Raw genomic sequence first — 25,723 nt, 5'->3', positions numbered from 1 at the left:
AGGTCCTGGGTTCAATCCCCAGCACCTCCATTTAAATAAATAAGCCTAATTATCACCCCCCACAAAAAAAACAATTAATTTTTAAAAAGCCTTTTTCATCCTTACAGGTACTTTTTCCACTTTCCCAAATACTGAAAAAAGGAACACAATGTACTTAGGCCTGTATTCCTTCAAGGTGAAAGCTCCATCAGTCCGAATCACACTCATTCGCACAGTCTTCCTATCATTAAAATGTAACAGGAAACTTTAAGAGACGTAAGCTAAAATCCAAAAGAAATAGATAATAATTTCAAAAAAGTGATCAATAACTTTAATGATCTTTAAATTCTTAGGACTCAAGTAATCTCAACAAGGTTGGCTTGCTGTAATAAATCTCCCTACACACTTCACACCAGTACAAGTTGCTGGTGATTTTAAAAGATGAGGTGGGGAGAGTCTCATCTTTCATAAGAATCCCTGAAAACATCTTAAAATGACACCCTGCAAGGGAAGTTTGTCCAAAATTTCAGAACTGGGAATTATACAATTCCCAAAACATTTTTTAACACTCAAGCAAGAAACAGGAAGTCAAGATAACAATTGTGCTTCTAATACTAGAGCTTGATGTTTCTGTGACAGAAGAAATCAAATCTGATAAGCTCAACTGCTTTCCATCGTCTAACTTTGAGTATCATTCTTCTGAATGCGCCTAAGGAGCTCAAAACCATCAGAATCACATACTCCCATTTCAGTGACCAAAATCACCTCAAAAAGCATCCCAGGGCAGCTTGGATTCAGAGTTCCTGGGCTGCCACAGACAACTTCTCTAAGACCTGCGAACCCAAAGCCATGTTCTTCGCCTTTTATTTTGTATTTTAGGATGACAGAAACACGACAAATAGCCAGCACTCAGTCACCATCAAGGCCCCACAGATACAAAGAGGCTTTGTGATTGACAAGAGAATATAAAAAAGGGAGGAGACCCACTTTTTCCTTCCTCTAGGGAAGACTCTGGCTGAAATTTTAGAACTTAAAAGCTTCTCCCATTTCGACTAGCTCACCTTGCAGGTAAACACCTTCCTGGTTCAGTGACTCAGAATCTGTGTTAAAAGTTGATAATGGTGGGAAAATACTGTTTTACTGGGAATTTCAGCTCAGGGCAGCTGTGATGTATTTCCTCTCCCAGAAAGCCGTCACTGAACCCGGACAGCATGACAAGTGGCCTCCACACATGGATATTTTATTTGAAATTTTAAGGATACAGACTGACATAAATCTAAACATTTCCAATTTTTGCTATCTATGATTTTTTTTGGAAAAACATCTAGGATAGATCATGAGAGAGAAAAATATGGTATTATGTAAATATTAACATAATTTCCTTCTATGCCCTTCTATTCATTTCAATAATTTTCTATAGCAAGGACAGTCATTTTGAAACACTTCCCCTAAAATAAACAGAAAATTCATCAAAACTGTTGTTCAAAATGTATTAATCAATATCAACATACAATCAAATATAGTCTATGAAATACATACTTAGAGTATAATCAAGTTATGAACGGTTAATTTATATTTCTAAAGACTGTAAATTTAATTTCCATTCAAACTAAATTGGAATGTATTAGCCATGGACTTCATAAATATTTAAAGTGCATGCTTGTGATCAGTCTTTAAGTGACAATTTATGACTTTTCATTTTGATCAGCAGTAATATATCAGACTTATACTTGAGAATATATTCACTAAAAGCCTAAATGTTTCATATAAATAAATGTAATCTCCATATTTCAATCTTGCTTTCCTCTAATTAGTAAGCACCTTTGATATCACACCAAGTCTGCATATATTTCTGAAGTTAGTCTTCGTTGGCAACCCTATAAATCTTTTTTTAAACTGTACTTTTCAAATTGTCACTACCAAGTAAAAAACCTCCTAATCCATAAGGATCAGAGACAAATTTCAGTCTCATTTGGACAGTGTTGTAATAACAACCTCATATATATCTGTGGTTTCTGCTGTAGCTTCCTCTGCCGCCTCCCTCATAATTCTGAAGCATAGTGTCTCAGAACTAAGAGCATACATAATTTACACTGCAGTTCTGGCAATTCTGGAAAGAAAGCTGTCAAGTCTTATGGTGCACTTGTCTGTCATTCTCCACAAGAATATTCCTCCTTCAAATTACACCTGAGAAAGACAGGTGTCCTGATGTCCTCTCTCAGTATATGCCTGTGTGCCCATCCCTGAGATGTGGCAACCACAGCGATGTTTAATGGTGACAACACAAGAAACACCTTGCCATCGTGTGACAAACATCTATTTTCAGGTCAGAATTTTTACAACTTTGATATAATTCACATACAACTCACTATTTAAAGAGTATCATTAAATTGTTTTTAATATGTTCACAGACTGGTGTAGCCACCATCATAATTACTTTTTGAAAATTTTCATCACCATTAAAAAAAAAAATACCCATTAATAGTCATTCCCCATTCTCCCCAAGTCCCCTACGTTCCCCACGGGCAACACAAATCTACTTTCTATCTCTATGGATTTGCCTATTCTGGGCATTTCATATCATTGGAATTATATAACATGTGATCTTTACAGCTTAGATTTAAATAATAAAAACAGCTAACATTTACTGAGTGTTTACAATGTGGTAGTCATTTAACACAGTAATCCCATGAAGTAACTACTGTTATTATCTTCACTTTAAGATGAGAAACCTGACGCACAGAGAGACTAAGCAAATGACTCAAGATCACAAGAGAAGTTAGACAGACTGGAGGGTCTGAATCTCCACAGTCTGGCCCCAGAATTCATGCATTTAACCAACACTAGAGTGCCCCTTGATTAGCTCTAGCAGCAGCAAACAATGGAAGCAAAGAGTCAGGCAAATAGTGACTTAGAGCATTCCTCAAAACTGATAAAACGGGCAGTTAATCTTAACTGCTTCCAATTTGAGCATCTGTATCAGCGAACTCTAGCCTAGGAACTTTCTGTGGTCAGTAATAATATTCCTTAAACAAGAAGCAGACAGCATGCAGGAGCAGCTTCCCAGAGCTTGAAAGAATAGCAACTTGATGTCACTATTGAAGTCATGTGCACATTGTTAAGAGTTATATCCAGTTTCTTAGTGAAGAACTGAACAATGGTATCAGAATATCTGCTATGACTTCTAATAATTTATTGTGTGTACGTGTGCAAGTGGATGTGAGTATGAGTGTGTGTAAATTAAACAGAAAGCTTTGTGTTTTGGGCTGCCTGTGTTGGGTTGCCTGTCTCTGCTTCATCGTGCTTATTACTAATCACAGAAAGTCCTGAGTCCTTCCTCATGCAGATGTGCCTAGAAAAGGCATCTCAACACACAGCAGCCACTGGGATATAACCGCATTTGAGAAGTTGGGGAGAGATCATATACATGTGAAAGGAGAGAGGAAAAAAGTGAAGGAGGGAGGGATAAGAGGAAGAAAAAGACTAAGGAAGAAAGACAAAGAGGGAGTGGGGAAGTGGGGGAGGTAGAGCAGGCAGGCAGGCAGACAGACAGACAGACAGGCAGACAGACAGACAAAGGTGACAGCCATTCATCTCTGAAAGAAGAGATTATGGAAGGGGTAGTGGTGGTGGTGATGATGATGATTTTTTTAGTGGTATTTTCCTATAATAAGTGAAAGATATTTTTTTAAATTACTTTATTATAATCTTAATTTGAGGCTATTTGCCCTCTAATGTGTTCTACAAAACTCGGGCTGTTTTCTAACTCAAAAGGCATCATGTCTCATTACAGAGTAAGTTTTACCATTCTTTTATATTTATCATAAATTCCCAAATTAGAAAATCTCTAGGCATTATATTATAACTTAACAAAATAAAGCTAAAAGGTGCTTCTTAAAAATATCTGCAAGCACTTAATTGTTTTTTTCATAACAGCTTCTAACTTCTATATTTATCACTGATAAATCACACTCACTTCCAAATAATTCTAATCCCATATTTTCAAAAACACTCTATTTACATCTCAAGCCTGAACGAGGTGGAGTAAACTACAACTATGACTGAGGTGGACAGATGTGTAAGTTAATGTAGTTCAAATTCCTGATTTGGGCTAATGCAACAGATCTCCTAATAATATTTAGCCATAAAGTGGTATTCAGGTTAAGAATGAATAATAAATTTAATTCAAAGAAGTTTTTAATTTCAGGCATCACTTTAAAAGACCCCTATTAAAAGACTTTCATTTAAGAGAAAGGAAGCTGACGTGGAATCAGGAGTTGGCCCACACCTCAGGGGGAGCAAGCAGGTCTCCAAGTCAATTTTTGTAACAGACACCTGAAATATTAACCCACTCATCAGAAAGTTAAAAAGCCTTCCCAGCTGTCTTAGCTCAAACTGTTATAACAAAATACCATAGACAAGGTGACTTACGAACAACAAAAATTGATTTCTCACAGTTCTGGAGGCTGAGAAGTCAAGGTGCTAGCAGATTCGGTGTCTGGTGAGGACCCACTTCTTGACTTGACGGCCGCCTTCTCACTGTAACCTCATTTGGTGGAAGGGGCAAGGGCTCTCCTTCAGGCCTCTTTTATAAGGCACCAATTCCATTTATGAGGGTTCTGCCCTCATGATTTACTCACATCCCAAAGGCCCCTATCATCTGAAACCACCACCCTGGGTTAGGATTTCAACATACGAATTGTGGGAGGGCCGGAACATTTAGACCATAGCACTAGTTTTATAATTTACCAAGAATATGATGTACTAGCAAATTCTGGGAAATACTGCCGTATAACTACACCAAAGATACACAAAAATGAAAATTTAAATGCAAATGGCCACTCCAGCCAAATATAACTGAGGCCTCCTCTCACCCCACTGCTTCTACTAATCATTTCCTCTTTCTTATTCCTCCTCTTCTCCATTGCTCCCACCCTCTACAGGCAAGAGGTGAAACAGAGTCCACTATGTCAAAAACAGGGTCAAGTGCATGGCCGCTGCTTGGCTATGAAAAGATGGAAAAGTGCTTGCAGATACTTTTAAGAATCACTGTGGCTTTACTTAGTTGAGTTACATTATGATGCAATGTGATGCCTAGGGAGATCTGGAACATGGAAGGGAAAAGATACCTTGTTTGGTTCCATTCTTAACCCATTTTAACCTGTTTAGATTTTTAAATCCAGTTTTCAACGGATAGACTAGCAACTAGTTGAAAGTAACAGTGGCAACAGGAAGGCAGGTGGGCAAACCTCGCTGCCTTGGGAAATCGAGGCCAATACATTCCTCCTCCTCACTCTGCTGTCCTCCCCCACACACAGTGCCCATCCACCGGAGACCTCCCACATCCCTTCTTCTCTAGTCCCACTCACTGTGCTGCCCCAATGTCCCTCTAGTCAGAATGGCATCAGGGTCAGGAAGAGACGGAGAAGAAGAAAGAAAAAGGAAGAAGAGAGAAAGGAAAGCTCCAGTTTAAACCAGAATCTCAATTCCTTGGCTCTTTCATTTGCAGGATGACCCTGTTTCGGTTTATTCCGTTTGTATCCATTCTCCACCTAAGAACTCCAGTTCTGTCTTCTGTCCCCTCACTTGTTATCCCCTATGCCCTGAACTCTTGCTCCAAACCTGGGACTCCGTGCAGTAGCTCAAAAACTGGATAATTCCCAGTTCTTCTGCTTTAACTTCTAACACGTTGAACATAAACATATTTTCCCAAAGAATTGTTTATTTTTATAGTACCACTGGCAGATACTCCAACTACATTTTATGGATTCATTTATTGGTTAAATAACTTTTAAGGAATGGCTTGGAAACACAAATACCATTGAAAAAATTCTCTTCTTATGGGACTATCTTGTTCTAAATTCTCACAGCCATAGGGAGACTTTTATGGATGAAAAATTTTAAATGAAAGAAGACAAGTAGCTTGCTAAGGGCCACAGAATTATTACACGGTAGAGCTAACACCCAAAGTCTGTTCTGTGTGGCACTGAAGAATGTGTAATTTCTATTATATCACAGAACCTCCTAAAATACATCTATGTTTTTCATTAAGCCAATGAAAATTTTGAAAAGCTAAAGATGTTTACTTCTAATCATTCAATGTTTTAAACTCAGTGTCATTCATTTACTGGGTACTCTTCTACCCAAAACTCCATCTAGTAATAATCACCAAAGCTAAAAAACTATTACAGGACATCATCAGGAAAAAGAAAAGTGTTTAAATTATTTCAAGAGTTCACCACTGCTGTTAGAAATTTATCATGATTTATTATTTTTCTTACCCATGAATATTTGATTTGCTGAGACTTCTGAAAAGGTAACAGATTTTTAAGCCCAAGAAGAATTTCTTGTTGCTCAAAACAAAAATGCTTTATTGAAAAATTCTTTGTTAACATATTCTATGAGGTGTCATTTTTAAAACAAAAATATTTTCACTTATCATAACTACTAAGGAATAGATTGATTTTATAGGAAGAATTATTGTTCTGTCAATAATATAAATACAACTGTAGGATCTGGAACAAATCACTTCTTTCTCATGACACAATTATTGTTGCTATTAAAAATTCTAGCTAAACTGTAGCTTCCAGATTAAATAAAAAATAAATAAGACTATATGGGGCCAACCTGACTTAATTTAACAATGCTAACAGTGGTTAAAACTGCACTGGGTCAGAAGTGTACAATAGGCTATTAGTATAAAAAAAGATAAACATAATTATGGCTCATCTTTTATTTTCATTGCAAACCACCATCCTGATTCACAAAGAGGCCCCCATGTCCACTGGAACCTCAGAACTAGAATAAGCCTACTGGCAATGAATGATAACAGGATGTTAATGGTGTAAACTTTTTACTGATCTAATAACATTTGAATGCCATCCATTTCTTGAACTTTGACATCAGTGAAAAGGAACAAAATATTTACAATTATAAAAACCACCTAAAATACCAATTTTATTCATAAAAAAAAAAGACTTTCAACAAATTTTTGAAAGGCAACTGACCACTTCAGACCTGTGTCCCATTAAGGCCTTTCTTTAATAGCTGCACTTTAAGTTCAGACTATTTCTCCATACAGTATTTCTTTTCGTATTCTAAAATCAGTAAACATTTATATATGGTTAAAAAAAATTTTTGAGCAATTTCTTTATCTAGGCACAAGTACCTCAAAGGCTAACAGGCAAAAAGTGAAAACAGATTTGGCACAACTTTCATCCATAGGTGGAGCACATTCACCAAGCAGGCAGAACAATTTTCTACCCCCCCACACCAAAAAGTCAGATTACGGTCATGTGACCTGGTAGTAACCTTTGCCTTCTCAGGGAAGTGATGTGCAACATTTATGAGCCTTTGTTTCCTCACCTTTTCCATCTGCTCTGAAGAAAGCAAAAGTCCTGGCAATGTCTATACTTTCCCTCTCCACAGAACAGATTGTGTATTTTGGTAAGCTGACAGAAGTACCTTGTTTCACCTGCATATCTCCTGAGGAATACTGGCTTCACAAGCCCATGTCGACTCTTATTAAAAACTTACCTTTTAAGAATGACAATGAAGTTAGGAAGCCAAAGGAATTAGATTTTATTTCCTACCTCTTCTATACATCTGTTCTCTTTGGCTTAAACCATGTGTCCAAGGCCTTCAGGCGGAGCTTCAATTTCCTCTTACTCATTTACCATGATCTCTCCCCCGTAAGCAGGTTGAACAATCCAGCCATCCTTGTTGACATTTTGGACTGACTGTTAGACAGTTTCTCTTCTCTTTCCCATTCCCCAACTTGTCAATCTCTCCTGCTTGTGCAACATTCTTTTATCCACTTAAACTTCTTCATAATCTAGTCTCTCTTGTCTAAGTAAATAAAGAAGGAATACAAAAGGAAAACCCTTAATCCTATAATAACTTGTCCTGTCTTTCTCATCTCAAACTTTTGAGTTTATTACATTCATTCTACTTCCCCATCTTACAGTTCTTATATTTTTTTATTTATTTTTTAAAAAATTCCCAACTTGAGAAATAACTGACAAATATAATTGTATACATTTAAAGTATACATGTCACATTTATTTCTCAATCTACCACTGCAACTCAACTCCAGAAATTTCTCCAACAGGTTACCACTGACCACCAGACTGCTAGAGCAAATGAACACTTTTAACTCTTACCTTACTGGATATATTTACCACATTAACACTAAACACAATTTCATTCCTCAAATTCCCTACTTTAATTAACTTTCTTTCTTAGCTTAAAAACAAGTCACTACTCTTAACTCTATTTTTGCTAAGATGATCACTGTGCTAGGTAGGTGCTATCAGCCCAGTGGTTTTTCACACTACTGGTTGTTACCAATTAGTGGGTCAAAACAGCTTTTTCAATAAATGAAATCAATTAGGACAGAAAATATCCAAATGGGTTACTTGTAGTGAGGTTAAGTATTATTCTGGGAAATGTATGTGCGTGTGTGTATATTTACAGTATGAAACGTAGTCCTTATTTTAGGTAACGTCCCCAAAAGCTGGAAAGACATTGCTTCTTATGTCATCCCCACAACCCTAACTATGAGGTCCATACGGCAATTTACACTTTTTAATAATAAAGAAATTGAGGTACACAGAAGTTGTATAGTTAATTTGTCCAAAGTCAAACAGCTAGCATGACAATCAAGAATAGTCTCTATTTACCTCCTGAACTCCACACAAATAAATATCTGTATTTCTTTATGTGAATGTCCTAAAAGCAACTGTCTCAGTATCAGCAAAACCTGTACGCAATTTCCACGCATTTTCTAATTTGCTCACCTTCCAGTATTTCGCTCTTCCTCACCCCAGCAGCAATCCTACCCTAGATAAATCCACTCTTCATCATGATCCTCAGTCATATCCTCACCATTTCTCTCCTCAGCCACTGCAACAATGTCCTCCCATTCCCTGTTATTAAGCCCCCTCGAAACTCCCAACTCACTCTCTGCACTGCTGGAAGTAATCTCTTTGAAATAAAAACGTAATTATTTAGGGCAAACTCTCCCAAACTTGAAGTAAAACCTTTAAACTCCAAATGTGATATCTAATTTTCTAGACTGGATTTTTATGGTAATTTTAGGCAACACTTTAAAAAAAAATAGAACCTAATTGATATTTAAAGGATTTTTATTAAAATCAGTAAATGGCTAAAAGACCCAGATCAAAAGTTCTTTACTTGCTAAGTTATTTCAAAGATACTAATTTAAGTTCATGTAAACAGATTAAAGGGCAGTCACAAATGTCTTTCACTTTAGAACTACAGGTTGTCCGGCCAGTAAATAGTGTTCATTTTCTTAAGATTAAAAACAAAACAAAACAAAAACAAAAACAAAAAAACCTACATCCATATGTTGAGACTAATGAAATAGTTTATTACTTGTGCCTTCACAGAACGGCACAAATTCATCAGACACCAGGCATCAACAGAGTTTCTAAATATGTATAAAACACAACAATAAACTTTAATTCGCACTGGTTCTAACTAAAAATCCATTGCTTTCCAAAGTTTATAGCAGATTAAGGTCTGTCTGTTGTGAATCACCCGTATATAGTCTGCAGATTATCTGCTTTGACAACAAGTCTGAGCCTTTCAATCTACGTGTTCAAACAAGCTGTCGGATTCCGTGCTGCCTTTGCACAGGCAAGTGGAAAGAATTTCTAGCTAGGTACACGCTAAGACGGGATCAAAGCTGTCAAAATATGCTTTATGATACTATTTTAAATTAAATTATTTAAAGAAAAATGTAGCTGAATTGTTTCATTTCCCTAAAATATTAGTGTTCATATCACACAGATAGCTAATGATGAAAAGAAAGCCAATAAAATAAGGTTTAAAGGTGCTGCATGTTTCACTGTTTTTTGTGAGCAGGGTTAGGTGTAATAGTTTCGGTGTAGAATCTGTGTTATTGTTGATTTTTCTTTTGTTTCTGAATTAAAACAAAAAAAGCTAGTGGTTCAAAATAAATTCATTTCTTTTCTCCATATGACTATTGGGAAGATCCCAAGCTAGCCTGAATCAGTAATTATGATGAATCCTTTTACTCAAAAAAACACTGAGGTTGCTTTACCCATAAACACAGAGTTGGAAGTAAAGAAATGTTTTAAAGCGATGCATTAGACAAAATATTCTATCAGGTTTTCAGCCATGACTTCTGCTTGGCCTGAATTGACAGTGATAGATATGCCCTAAGGCGAAGTGATGCTTAAACAAAGGAGGCAGAACCGTTATGGAGAGTGCCCATGGGGTTGTACAGAGCTCCTGCTTCTTTCTCAACACTCTTCAAAACACTGTACCCCAGTTCCTAACAGAACCCATAGCATGTGTTGGTACCAAGACACAGCCGGATGGCTAGACGACAGCCAGCCTACTAGCTAAGAACTAGTCCAAACTAGAACTCTTTGTTCACAAATTACCTTCCCGCCACCCAACCCACTGAAGTGTTCCCAGGATTCCATAATTATAAGCCTTATTTCTGGTGTACAGATTAAAAATCAAGATCACCAGGTATGAGATAATGTATGTGAAAAGAACTATATAAAATAACAATTAAGAGCTATTCAAAAGTAAGATATTTTCATCACACATTTTAATAACCATGGTTTCAATACTATGAACATTGTGTTGCTTTTTAAGTAAATTCATAGGAAAACCATCACATCCTATGTCACTTGTAGAAAATACTTATGAAACTACTTCTTCCAGTTCTTTCTTTAAAAAAACAAAATTGACACATTTTCTCTCTATTGAAAGAGGGTCTCATTTCCCTTTTCCCCCCATTTATAGGGTAAGGGTAGGATAAAAACACAAGACTACTCACTTCTAACATAAAATGTTTCCCTTACCCTTTTCTCAAAAAAGGTTACCATGAATGAAGTCAAAGGGACAACATCATTTGAAATTTACTTACCTAATTTTATGCAACTAGAATTAAAATAATTGTTAATAAATGGAATAAATGTGTCCTCAAATATCTATATTTATAATAAAAATGAATTTTAAAATAAAATACTCTAATGCAATTGGACTTGCTAACTGCTGACTTTCTTGTTCATTCCGAACACATGTGAGGCTTCAGACAAACACATTAACATTGTTTTCTTTGGTTGTAGTACTTTATAAATGGTTTTATTTTACCATTTACCAAACCTCTTTTGTTGAGTTATGCAAACTAACTCCTGCCAAGAACACTAGGAATTTGGTGATAGTGCTTCTTTTTGGAGAAAAACAACCCTTTCCTCAGAAAATTGAAAATGTTTATCTTGGCACTAAAACCTTGTATTGAGCCTTCTGGAAAGTATTTTAAATTGTTGTTTTTAACCTAGACTTTGTGACTGAAACAGGAAAAGGTTCCGTAGCTCTGCACCAAAATACATATTTATAGGCTTGATTTTCTTTCTACACCAAAAATACTAGGTTTATGGCAGCCGTTTTAAAAGCACAGTTTGCTAGGACCATGCTAAAGATTGGGCATTATCACTATAGTCAACATACAAGTCATTTTTTAAACCTCAAAAACTTCTCATGACTAAGAAATGCTAAATGTTGATCAAATATGCTGTCTTTAAGTGCTATCTCAGGAAAGACTGTTGCTTTATTTAATTATCTGCGCTGCTGGGAATTTTCTCTCACACACACACACACATTTTACTTGAACTTGTATTTTCCTCCTGTGCATGTCAACACAGGATTCTCGCATTAGGTTTGCTTTATCTTCAGACTAGACAGAATATAAAGATAAACCATGTGAACTTTCTGCAATATTGTCGTAATAATGTGCCTGAATACAATTAAGAAGTTTTTGGAAACTGATGAAATGAAATAGTCATCGTCCTTAATTCTCCTACCACACCCCTAAATTATTAAAATACATGAAAGAGACCACAGGAGTTGTAAGGTGTATGTGAAGGTATACTAAAAATGGTAGGTCAAACAGCTTCGCAAAGACACCCAGAGAGCTGCAATGATTTTTTTAGTCACTAACTAACATAAAATACTATGTACCCCATTATGAGTAAGTCCTCTCCACCTTGAATTTTCATCCATTTTTCCCCTTCTAATAGCCCGACTGTCCCTTTATAAGAATAATTACAGCAACATAATTTTACATTTACAGACATTTTTGATAAAGTCAAAAGAAGTTAAAATTGTTATCACTGTGCTTATCAAATATTTATTAGAATGTTCTGGCAGGAAATCACTTGTTTAAAAATTCTGGTATGACTGAATTGTCCTATTTAGGTTCATAAAAAAGATAAAGATGTCTACCAAATATATCTTACTAAAATCTGTAATTGCCTTGGTCAATCAAGTGCAAATTTTAATTTTAAAAGCCTACCATTTCCTGCTGTGACTGAATTCTGCCTATTTCCAGAAAAACCAAGGAGGAATGTATTCAAGTGAGTGTAATAAGAGTGAAACAAATAGGGATTACTCACTGGAACTGAAGATTATGAAGGAGCAGACTCTTCCTAGTCAAAACTCCAGTTCCCTGCTGTTGTGGTTATGTAACTATGACAGACATCATTTTTATTGGCATTAAAATCTTGAGCCATCCTAACACTCCCCCACATTCCTCAATCTCAGTGCCAATGAACAATACAACTCTGACATCATGGACTAACCCAACGACAGTGACTAGTGTGCAAGGTTACTTTCACAGAAGACTTAGGTTAAGCACTACCATCACATTTTTCTCATTTAAATTTAAAATGTTGATTATTTTATAAGGAGAGTGAAGAATATCTAAAATCAGGTCCACAACAAACAAAACTTCACTTCTCAGGACCTGAGGAGTATTCACTTACATATCTATCTCTCCAAGGTGAACTTTTATAAGCATAGTGGGAAAAAAATCAAATCTTCCTTCTCTCTCTCTACTTACTAAGGGGCAGTGACTTAAATCTGACCACTCTAGAGAACAGAACAAACAAAAACTCATGACACTTTTGGGGAATAATAATTTAGAAAACATTTTAGTTACCCGGTTGATTTTAAAATTACAAAGGAAGAGTATTTTTCTATCAAAATAAATAGGTATAACAGAACATACCTGAAAAAGAACATGTACATGGCTGCTGTGATGCAGAACAAAAGGACCTGTAACAAGGAGAAAACACATTACCTACAAAAGAACACTCACATCATCATTGGTGTGTCTTCTAAAAGCAAAATACCCACTATTAAATCTCGTGCCTGAAACAATTTAAAGATGTGCAAACTAGTCATACACATATCACATTTTGTACCTTTCAAATAAACCAAGTTAAGACTATGATTCTGTATATTTATACACAAATAAAATTGTATAAAATTATATAATATGTATGTGTGTATATCTATTATAATATGTATATAGGCTGGGTAGAGGGTAACAGAATTCAAAAAGGAACAGCCAATTTTTAAAATTATGTCTAAGAATGCCTGAAGAAGCAAGCAGCCTAAAAACAAAGGCAAAGGCTTTTATATAATGAAGTCAGGAAAAAAAAAAAAACCCATAAAGCTTATTAACTATTACATCAAGATGACCAAATTTTCTTTTAATATAAAATACAGTCCAGTTGTCAACCAATTCTAATCAATAAGAAAAGCTCCTAAAAATATAATCATCCTGTATGGGATATAGACTCATTATAAAAAAAAAAATTCCTCTAAAAGCAAGCATCAAAACACACAACAAGTCTGGATTAAAGAAGCTCCCCTAAAACATATACTGAACAAAATATACTAAGATGTACGTGGAAAGAATCCAAAACCCAAGTCCTGACCAAAAGTGTAGTTATGCCAACAAAGTGAATTTCCATAAAATTGTTTTAAATCAGTAAAACAGAAGTTGTAAAACGTGTTCTTGTGCTAACAGTAACAGCATAAGTTGAACGTAAGGATTATCAATGGCCTCATGTCATAGACAAATGACAAATGAACAATCTTCAACTGTTAAAGACTGACCACAAGGAATCACAAAAACAAAAATGATACAAAATACTGTTTAGCTATTTCCAACACAATTTCTAGTCAATTTAAAGAAAATACAATAGTTGTGCTATTATAAATCAAGCTTGTTTGCCACCTTTGCTTAAGATAAGCATTATAAATATAACAGGAATGACTCAGAAATATATAAACCTACTACCCAAAAGAGGATGGGAATCACACTCCCTGATTTCAAACTATGTCAAAGCTGTAGTAATCAAAACAGTATGGCATTGGCATGAAAACAGAATAGACGAATGAAATAGAATAAATAATAAAATAATAGATAATGAAAATAATAGATAATAAAAAATAAAATAATAAATAATAGAATAAAAAATAATAAATAATAAAACTCCTAAAAGAAAACAGGCAGTAAGCTCTTTGACACAGGTCATGGTGATTTTAAAAAATCTGATACCAAAAGCAAAAGCAACAAAAGCAAACACTACATCAAACTAAAAAGTTTCTGCACAGCAAAGGAAACCATCAACAAAACCAAATCTTTCACTCAGAATGTTGGCTGTGCTCTAACCTCAGATGCTAAGCCTATCTGTGTTCATATTAAACTAATAATTATCTTTACAAATAATACATTTGAAACTGGGTAAGAATACAATGTTTAAGAACTGAAGCTCTGAAGTAGGCAGATACAGGTTTGAATCTAGGTTTGTGTGACTTTCAATGCTTTATACAATTTCCCTAAGCTTTAGATCCCTTATCTGTAAAGTGAGTATATTACCTCACTTTGAATTGTTGGGAAGATTAAATGAGACAATGCTTGCAAAAGGTCTCAGGCATTCAACAGATTGTTTTTATTTTGTTTTGTTATTCACAGAAGTGACCTAGATATATAAACCTCTTCTAGAGAGAAGTCCAGAAAAAAATGTTGTTTTAAAACAGGCAGACCTTTTGAAATCTCTCAAATCACCAACATTTGGAGCTTACTTTTTTATACAGCAGAGATTTAAGAGACGAAAATCTGTGCAAGCAGTGGAAACATCTAAGGGATATTAAAATACAAATGATCAATTCATTCTAGAAATATTTAGGACATCTACTATGTGCCAGGCACGGTTCTAGAGTATCTACAAGAGTACACAAAATGGACAAAGCCCTTGTCCTCATGGAACTTATCTTCTAGGGAGGTGAGAGAAGATACTAAAAGAAAACAGTACGTTAGGCAGTGATAGGCGTTCTGGAGCAAAACAAAGCAGGATAAGGAAATAAAAAGCAGGAGAGCAGGGGTGGTGGTTTCATACAAAGTGGTCAAGGAAGCAGAGACTTGTTAGAGACACTGAGGAGATGAGGGACAAGCAAGGGGACTGTATCAACAGAATCACTGGAAAAATTATGAACTTTATTAAGAAAGATGTTCAATATTACGTTAGTTAAAGATGCTAAAGAAAGGATATCATTTTTAGTAATACACTGTTTTCAAAGGTTTTCTTTAATCAATTGTGCTACTTCGTTAAACACTGTAACTTCAACAAAGTGCTTTTCCAAATAAATGTAAATCTGCAGTTAAATAATAAAGAATATTTTCTCTGTGTTTCAAATTATAGAATTTTAGAGCTAAAAGGACCTTCAGATAGTACATTTTTTCATATTAGGAAACTGAGATCCTTAAAGGTAAGTGATACTTCTATCACCACCCTGCTAGTTGTATGTTGCATTTCCTCTTAAAAATATATTGGTCAAGTGGTTACTCTGTATCTGCTCTATACAGAAGACATTTAAATACAATCCTAACCCTCAAGGAGCTTACAAAATACTGCTCCACAGTCCAATTCTGTAGCTACCTTTCATATGTGGCTATTAGTTCTTAATAGCATTCCTTTATTATCATTTTAATATGATCTGTAGTGATGTCACCTCTCTCATTCTCAACACTGGTTGTTTTTTATTTTCTTGATCAGCCTGAGTATAGATTTATTAATTGCATTGATTTTATCAAGAAATGAGCTTTTGTTTAATTGATTTTATCTATCTTTTTTGTTTTCCACAGGTCACTGATTTCAATTTAATCTTTATTGACTCCTTTTTTTCTGTTTGCTCTGGTTTTATTTTTCCGGTTTCTTAACAGCAGAAATTTATGCCACTGATTTAAGATTTTTTTTTTCAATATAGGTATATAATGCTATAAATTTCCCCCTAAGATCCAGTGTATCCTACTAATTTTAATAAAGTTGGTAATTCATTTCTGCTCCATTCAAAATACCTTCTAATTTTGCTTTTGCTCACTTCTACGATCCATGGCTCCATAGAAGTGTGCTATTTGGTTTCCAAATATTTGGGGATTTTCAGTTACCTTTCTGTTTTTACCAACCTCTTATTTAATTCTATTATGGTCAGAAAATACTTTTTATGATTTGATTACTTCTAAATTTTTCAAAACTTATTTTATTTTCCACATTTGGTAAATATCCCATACGCATTTTAAAAGAATGTGAATTCTACTGTTGCTGGGCAGAGGGATATACAAATGTCAGTTGAGTCAAGTTGGCTGACAGTGTTGTTCCAATCTTCTAAATCCTTACTGACTTTTTGTCTACCTGTTCAATTATTAAGAGAAAGTATCAAAATAACCTGCTGTAACTGTGGAGTTGTCTCCACAATCTCTCCTTGCAGTTCCATCAGTTTTTCCTTGGTATATTTTGAAGCTGTTACTAGAGACATAAAAATAAACATTTAGAATTATGTCTACTTTATGATGAGATTATCTTTTTCATCTCTGATGATATTCTTTGCTCTGAAATCTATTTTATCTACTAAGTAACTCCCGCTTTCTTTTGATTACTGTTACTTTTCCACTCTTTTATTTTTAACTGATTGGGTCTTTATATTTGAAGTTCATTGCCTGTAGGCAATGTACTGTTGTTTCTTACTTTTTTATCCTATCTGAAAATCTCCACCTCTTTATTGGCATATTTAGATTGTCTACATTTAACATGATTATTGGTGAGTTGGGAATTAAATCTATCATTTTGCTGTTTATTTTTCTATGGTTGCTTATTTGTTTCTTCTTTCTTTCTTCCTTTTTTTTAATCGGCTCACTATTTTTTATGATTCCATTTTCCCTCTTTTGTTGGCTTCTTTGTTTAGAGTATAGTAGACATCCTTAAATTGACAGTCTTCATTCAAGTGATACTATACCACTTAACATATATATATAAATATGGAATCTTATAATAACACACTTCTACTTCTCCCTTCCAGATCTTTGTGCTATTGTTGTCAACCATTATACTTTTAATATTATGAAACCACTATATTTTAAACATTTTTTTCTTGAAAATGTAGGCCTAAAAAAAATTTGACCTTTGTTTTGAAAGATATTCTTGCTGGTATCAATTGCTAGATTGATGGATCATTTTATTTCAGCAGCTGGCTCAGTGTCACTTCAGTATCTTCTTACGACTTGACTGTGATGTGCCTTAGAGTAGTCTTATTCATGTTTCTTGTACTGTGGTTTCATTAAGTTTCTTAGATCTGTGGGTTTATAGTTTTCATCAAATTAAAAAACTTTTCAACTATAATTACATCAAATATATTTTCTTCCCTCTTCCCTTCACCTTTGGGAATTCCAATTAATACATAGTAGGTCACCTGAAGTTTTCCCACAACTCACTAATGCTCTTCATTTTGTAAAAAAAAAAAATCTCTTGGAGCAGGGAGGCTATAGCTCAAGTGGTAGAGTGCATGCTTAGCATGCACGAGGTCCTGGTTTCATTCCCCAGTACCTCCCCCAATAGAAATAAATAAACCTAATTACCTCCCCCTCATAAAAACAACAACAACAACAACAACACCAACAACAACAACAGAGCAAACATAGAGCAGCAACATTAAAAAAAAATCTCTTTACTCTCCATGCTTCATTTTGGCTCATTTCTATTGTTATGTCTTCAAGTTCACTAATATTTTCTTCTGCAATGTATAATAAGCCATTAATGCTACCCAGTAAATTTTCACCTTGCAGACTGTAATTATCATCACTAGAAACTTGATATGGATTCTTTCCCCCTGTTTTCCATGTCTCTAATTCTTCTGAAACTACAGAATTCACTTATAACAACTCTTTTTAATGTCCTTGCCTGCTAACTTTAACAGCTTTGTCAGTTTTGGTTTGGCATTAATTGACTGATAATCTCTTCATTATGGGTCAAATTTTGTTTCTTGTTGCATGCCTGGTAATTCTTATTGGGCATCAGACAATCTGAAATTTAGCTTGGTAGACGTTGGATATTTTCATATTCCCTTATATTTGGAAACAGTGATCCTTTAAGGACCTGCTTTCAAGATATTTTAGGAGGGAATGGAATCGTGCTCAGCTTAGGGCTAATTATCCCCCATTGCTGAGATAAGATATGCATACGCTACCCAATGCCACATTAATCTTGAGATTTTCCAGTCTGGCTGATAGGAACAGACACTATTCCTGCTGCTATCTGAGTGCCACGCACTCAATTAAGCACTTCCAATCCTTTCAGGTCATTCTTTCTTTGACCTGGGGTATTTTCCTCATGTACGTGCCCTAATCAGTACTAAACTGAAAACTTTCTTCTCTGGGCTTCAGTGAACTCCATCCAGCATGGTCTCCTCTCATTCTCCACTCTGTTTCTTCAAGTGAGAAAGTCTACTCGAGACTTTGTCTGAATGCCTCCTCTTTGATCCATGCCTGGAAACTCCCTCAAAGCAGTAAGCTAGCGTAGTTTTAGGCTCATTTCATTTGTTTCCCAATTCCTAGGGATCTTTGCCCTTCAGTGCCTGATATCTAGGATTATAAAATCATTATTTCAAGTGTTTTCTCCACATTTTGGTTGTTTCAATAGGAAGGGTAAGGATTACTGTTATTATATCATGGCCAGAAGCAGAGAGTGGTTATTTAAATTTAACTAAAATAAAATAATATTAAATTCAACTCCTCATCCACACTGGCCATAGTTCATGTAATCAGTGGCCCCCATTTGGTAGTGGACACTATAATGGACAAGCAGATACAGAATATCTCTGTAAATACAAAAAGTTCTATTAGACCTGTCTGGCTAGTGCATAACATTTTCACTGTGCATCGTGGTAATGTTATATAGCACTTAACTTATTCTAACTTTGGCAGTAAAGTATGCATTTGCACACATTTATTTTTATACTTTATACTTGTATGTCTAAATCAACATAAAAAATAATATCGCAATTTACTCATTTGCAGAAACAATACAATATTATCTATTACATATAGTGAAAAGATTAAATGAGATAACATACATAAAGTCTAGCAGAGTGACTAGTACATCATAGATGCTCAAGAAATGGTAACTACTGACAAGAAATAATTTCTCTGTAATTCCCTTCCATTTCACCACCATTGCACAATATACTTAAGATATGCAGATCTGGAATTGTCACTTTCACTTAAGTGAAAGAATCCAGTTACAAAAGACCATGTGCCGTATAATATCATGTACATGAAATTCCAGAATTAGACAAGTCTCCTCACATAAAGTAGAATGGATGTCCAGAGTTAGCAGAGTAAAGGGGTAATAGTTTGCTCATGGCACAGGTTTCTTCTGAGGGTGATGAGAATGTTCCAAAATTAGATTGTATGGACAGGTACAAACTTTGTAAATATACTAAAAACACCTATGGAATTGACACTTTGGTAAATTTTATAGCATGTAAATTACATCTCAAGAGCACTTAAAACTGATTTTTTTTTTTACAAAGTAATATATGTACATGATAAAAACAAAAATTCAAACTGAAAGACAAAAATACAATGAAATGAAAGTTCCCTTCTATTCCAGATCTCTGGTATCCTGTCTGTGTAGAACTGTGTGTGTGTACATTTATACGTAGCTACATGCCTAAAAAAAGATAGTTTTATACTTTTCTTTTAAATTTTACACACATACACACATGGAAATGCTGAAGTTTATTTAAACAGTCTATGAATAGAGTGGATGCAAAATATATTGGAAACCAAAGTATACTTTGTAAACCTGTATACTATTATCTCTAGAGGTAAATTCTTAGAACTGAATTTACTGTTTCAAGGGATGGGTCCATTTTTAATTTTGACACACTCCCATCAACAATATATCAAAGTAGCCATATCCTTACATGAGCTATTTCCCTATATCCACAAAAACTGTGTTTTATCCTTGTCAATCTGATGAATGAAAGAAATGGTATTTCATGTTATAGCTGCATTCTTCTTATGAGCGAAACTGAGTTGAACAGGTTTATAAATCTTTTTGTTTATTTTCTTGGTCAGTTGTTTTAATTGCTTTTTCACATCCTCTGCCTATTTGTGGAATGTGGATCTTTTAGAAACCAATTTATTTTTGAAACTGAATATACTTATATGAAAACATAAAATTAATTTCATTATTATCTATTTGCACCAAGAATATAGGTGGGTTAAATAAAAGTAATCACATAAAGGAAAACACATAATGTACTAAAGCAAAAGAACACTTTAAGCCAAGAGTGTACAGAAAGTATAACAAATAATGTGATGGTAAAGTTCATTCAGCTGAAAAACACTGTTTTCTCTGTAATGACTTTTCAGGAAGTGATAGATTTACAATACACAGCTTCCTGTCACAGAGCTTACAAAACTTTCAGGGAAAAACCCTACTATGGCTGTCAGCACTATGTCATGTAGGATTATATGAAAGCTACCCCTCTCAAGGCTCTAACAAAGAAACAATATCACAATATATGAATGGTTTAGAAACCTAAAAATAACCAGAAATGTAAAAAATACGAATACAGCCTGGTAAAGAAGGCTGTTTTTACTATTTAAGTCTCAAAATGGTTAAAACACATATCCTGAAGTCATTTTAAAGTCTACTGGAGACCGAAACAGATGGTGCATTTAACAACTTCCTACAGCAGAAATCTGGGGCTTTTCTTTAACATACTCAATTAAATGTTCTTTAGCCCTGCTCAGTGCCTTTGACCACTCCTGCTCGGACGTGTCCAAAGACAACGATGCTTTTTTTGCTGCCTGGCCTTTGTTATTCTTCAGGACTGTTTTCTCCCATATTCACTGAGCCCCTTTCCTCTCGTTACACAAATAAATACTGAAACCTTGACCCTGGAAAAGAAGCAATATATTTCTCCTTGCCCCATGAGTACTTCATCCATATTTTAGCCATGTATCCAACCACCCATTCACAAAAACTAATCTTGTATCTCTGTGTTTCTAACACTTTGTGACTGAGCAAGTCAAAAGGAGAGAGAGGCAGAGGGAAGAGCCAGACCATTAGGAGCTCGTGTGATGTCCCAGTGCAACGTAACAGACAAGGAACCACAAATTCTCACCTGCATTTCCAGCTTTATTTCAGGTTCTTGCAATATTGCCAGGGTACTAGGGAATACAAAACTATATAATATTGATTCTTGTTGCCCTTATGAGGTCAGTCTAGTGGAAATGCAGACATATTAATGAATCATCCCAATACAATATGCCAGGACAGAATATTTACACTTCACCCTCCAAGAGGTACTCACCAAAACACCTGATCATATTATTATTTTAATTATTCAGTATATTTAGGCCAAGCTTTGTTGGTTGTCTGTATACCAGAAATTACTTCAAACACAAATAAGGGCAATCTCTACCTTGCCCGATTCCACACATGGACAGCTTCTTGATATACTACATGAGGTTTTGATAATAATGTTAGTTTCTATTTATAGCAACCATCTTTCAAAAAACTAAATAGTACTCCCATTCATACACTTTGCAAAGGCTGAACTTTAGACTCAAATAGCATTTTTGACTCTTATGAAAACACGTAACAATACATGGCCTCTTTGGGAAACCATTCTTATTGGATGAGTAAGTTACCACAATTTGCAATGTACATAATTTTGCTTTGAACACACAACAGATCATTATCATAATATTAATTTGCTTTAAATAATGCATAGTTTTAAGCAGTGTGATTCTCAAGTTAAATAGCTATGAATTCCTTTATAATTTTTAAAAATCCTTCTATAATCTCACATAATATATAGTACATCTTTTTAATCTGTCCCTTTGTTTTGGAAAAGCAGTTTTGCTTACCAATTTTTTTTTTTTTAAGTTTTCCTCACTTGACAAAATAAATACAGGAAAAGTACAAAACACCTTACAGGGAATTTAGGACCACATATGCCAGACTATAAGTAAGGAAGAAGACTTGGGTCTCCAGATTAAGACTATACACTTGATCAAATCACTTCCATTCTTTAAGCCTTAATTTTTTTCATCTTCAGAGAAGTTAATCTCTAGGATCCTTCAGAACTCCAAAATTCTGTGATTCCATGAGTCAATTTTTTTCAGTATACAACAAAAATATTTCAAAGCAAACTGTTGCTAACATATGAGACAAATCTCAGAATGTTTGTAACCACTAGGCAAATGAAAGCATTTGCTCTGACTGAAAGGAGTGTGGGAAATTACATTAAATACGCCAAAAACTTGCACCTAGTCTCTTCCTTGCACTGCTCACCGTTCTTGATTTATAACTTCAAGGTCAGCAAACAAAGTCTGGCAAGATATTAACCTTGAAATTTTCCAGTTGTAGAAACAGTATGTTCAATAGTGGCTGGGAAGTACAGCCTATACGAAGTCCTGTCCTTTTATGGTAAGGAAGTAAGTTGTATTTTGTCTTCTATAAAAGTGAAATAATTTGAAGTATATAACCACAAAAAATTTCAGTATGTAGTAATATATACAACCTGGAAGTTACAATTCTTATTACAACACAATTTTAATTCTTCTGGCAAACTTGAAAACAATGAACAGCTTGCAATTACAACTCACTATTTAAAGGATTACAGATAAGGGTTTATGTATGAAAAGAATTCAGTCTTTATTGAAATTTTAAAAGGAAATTTAATGGTCAGATAAAAACCAAGATGTGAATTCATTCACTGGACAAAATTCTCACTAAAAGTATATTCACTGAACTGGAACTATAAAAACCAGTTCGACATGATCACCGAACACCCACAGCACTTTATTTACATCTCTATCATTATATCATGCAAAGGAAATGCAGGTTATTGCAAGTAATGGTTGGCCAATGGCTTATATTTAAAAGTTATCAAAGATATTCAGCTGCTTCTCTTCTTTTTCATACCCATTTCTCTATTTTATGATCAATTAGTTGGTCATTAAAAGTCATTAAAAATGCAACTGAAAACAAACAAGAAAGGAAATAAACACGAAGAGGAAGAGTAAAGAGCTGAAAGAAGCCATAGGACAGTTTAAAGATGGAAATCTGGTAAGAGTAGAGTCAAAAAAAAAAAAAAAAAAAAGAAAGAAAGAAAGAAAGAAAGAAAGGACCAGAGAACATGGAAAAAGAGGAAAGTAGAGGGAAAAACTAGGTAATAAACTGCTACTGATTGACAGTGCCAGGCACTGTATAAGATATTTTTAAAACTTTACTTCTAATCCTAACAATAGCTCTTCAAGGTAGGTTTTTATCACTCCCATTTCAAAAATGAGGTAACTGGACTCAGAAAATAAGCTGTTCACCTAAAATCACAGAATATTTAAGTGGTTGAACTAAGACTCAGCTACAATTATCTGGTTTCAAATTCAAGGCTTTCAATTATACTCCTCTGCCTCTAGAGAATTCTTATTAACATTGATTTAGCGGCTACTGTGCTTCTGAGGTAGGAATAATCCCCTTATGCTCTATATACGACCAGTGTCTATTGTTTAAACAGAAGGGGAGTGAGGAGAGCTCAATACGGTAATAAAGCAACAGTGTAACAGTAGCACCACTTGCTGACATTACTGAATCCTCCGTATACGTCACGTGCTGCATTAAGCGCCTGACATACATCACTGTACACAGTCCCCTAAACAGCCTTCTAGTGTAGGGGTTGTTATCCCCAGTTCAGAGAAGAGGTTTTTGAGAGACACAGTGATGGAACTGAGCCAGGTTTGGCAACCAGGTGTGATTCCCAAGCCCATGAGCTGCCATGGAATTCTCTCAAGGATTTCTTTAAAGACTCCCCTTATACTGATAGGCATATGTAGAACAGATAAACAAGATTATACTGTATAGCATGGGGAAGTATATACACGATCTTGCAGTAGCTCACAGCGAAAAAGAATGTGACAATGAATGTATGTATGTTCATGTATAACTGAAAAATTGTGCTCTACACCGGAATTTGACACAACATTGTAAAATGACTGTAACTCGATAAAAAATGTTAAAAAAAAAAACTCCCCTTAAAGAATGGCAGCTTTTATAACTTTCGTTCAGCTTAATTACGAAACATCTTTTCATGCACAGCAGATAAAACAGTAGGTTAAGATATAGTCCCTGTGTTAAATAGCTATTTACATAATGAATCAGATTTAAGAAAAGTGAAGGTGACAAAAAAATTCCATAATCCTCAAAACATCTATAAGATATTCTAGTAAAGAAAAACAGATCTAAGAAACATTTTTTAAGTTTCCAAAGTAAGTAATCTAAATATTACAAGCAAAAACTAAAAACCTTACATGTTTACATAATAATGAGGAAAACAGGCTGCATGAGCCAGTTTTCCAATATGTTTACAGAACTATGCAAGGGACCATTCTTTATCCTAATGCTGCCAAACATGTTACCGTTTCAATTTAGAAAAACAAAACAAAAAACGCCTCACGAGTCACTCAGCACATGGAAGATCAAGAAAGGCTTTATATGGACTCACTGCAAAGTTAAAGCTGAAAAAATATTGTGTTTTCAGCAAGGCAAAGTAGACGGGTGGCCTAAGCGAAACCTCATTATTATAAGTAGACAATTTGTAGTCAGTTATTTTCAGCCAGAGGGTGGTATTCCCATTAACTTCAAATAAGAACCAGGTTTGGCGTGATACCATGTTTTTCCCTCAGAGACATTACAAAAATAAATAAATAAGAGCTCCCAGAGAGGTCACAGCAGGGCCACATACAGACAGCACACGGCAATATGGCAGTTCAGATTTTTGTCACATGATGAAGGTAAGGAAGACCATTAGAGTGAGGGTTGTTGTAATCCTAACTAAGGTGGCCTGTAAGATAGCACTCACTCCCTGCTTCACCAAAGCACAGACAAAAGGCCAACAGCTGCCTTCCAGCTGAGTTCCATGTGCGTGACGTGTCCACTGAGAACCAAATCAACCGCAACACGTAATTCGCAAAAAGCCAGCCATCACCAAAGCACGGGAGGATGTATACAATCTCTCAACTGTTGTTTTAAAGACAGCATGTGTATACTTTACTCATGTATTGATATCATGGAATGTCCCTTAGTTTTCCCAAATGGTATACCCTGTGCCCACATCTGCCAGTTTTGGGGCATATGTTCACTCTGAAAATCCTTGGAGAAAATCCTCCCGTGATTAGGCATGGCTTCGTCCATATCTGCCTTGGCTCTCACTGTTTCTATCCAGCTGCAGATTCCTCTCTGCATACTCAGTTCCCACTGACTACCACTTCTTTAGGCAGCAAAGGTCCAGAACTAATTTTTTTTTCCTAATGAGTATTTAAAAATTCTTAAAGCCCAATGAAAGTGGACATTACAAAAGGGGGGGGGTGCATGAATTCGGAATCAGTTAAACTGTGGAAGACTTTTCACTTATCTCTTTCAAACTCATTCCACACACCAGACTTTTCCTTTTGAGCCTCCCCTGCTTATTACATCAAGGAAACACAATAGCCCAAGGCCCCTTGGCTGTGTTAAGTAACCTGAAGAAATCTTCCGTGCTTTTT

At 35.1% G+C, this 25,723-nt stretch overlaps 1 protein-coding gene across 13 annotated transcripts in view; it reads right to left on the bottom strand.

Annotated features, from left to right (window-relative positions):
• TMEM135 (transmembrane protein 135) overlaps nucleotides 1-25,723 on the bottom strand; it is a 271,164-nt gene that overhangs the window by 58,178 nt on the left and 187,263 nt on the right. For all 13 annotated transcript variants that reach the window (XR_012509763.1, XR_012509762.1, XM_045509053.2 and 10 more), the window contains one exon: nucleotides 13,049-13,095. Coding sequence is in view for 11 of the 13 variants with exons in the window: in XM_045509053.2 (XP_045365009.1) it covers nucleotides 13,049-13,095 (47 nt within the window). In the remaining 2 variants the exon portion in view is untranslated. The remainder of the gene's footprint in view (nucleotides 1-13,048; nucleotides 13,096-25,723) is intronic.

The sequence above is a fragment of the Camelus bactrianus genome, chromosome 10 (genome assembly GCF_048773025.1).
Source record: "Camelus bactrianus isolate YW-2024 breed Bactrian camel chromosome 10, ASM4877302v1, whole genome shotgun sequence".
Classification (NCBI taxonomy): domain Eukaryota; kingdom Metazoa; phylum Chordata; class Mammalia; order Artiodactyla; family Camelidae; genus Camelus; species Camelus bactrianus.
Note: the sequence above shows the minus strand (reverse complement) of the source record. Positions and strands in the feature narration are given on the sequence as shown.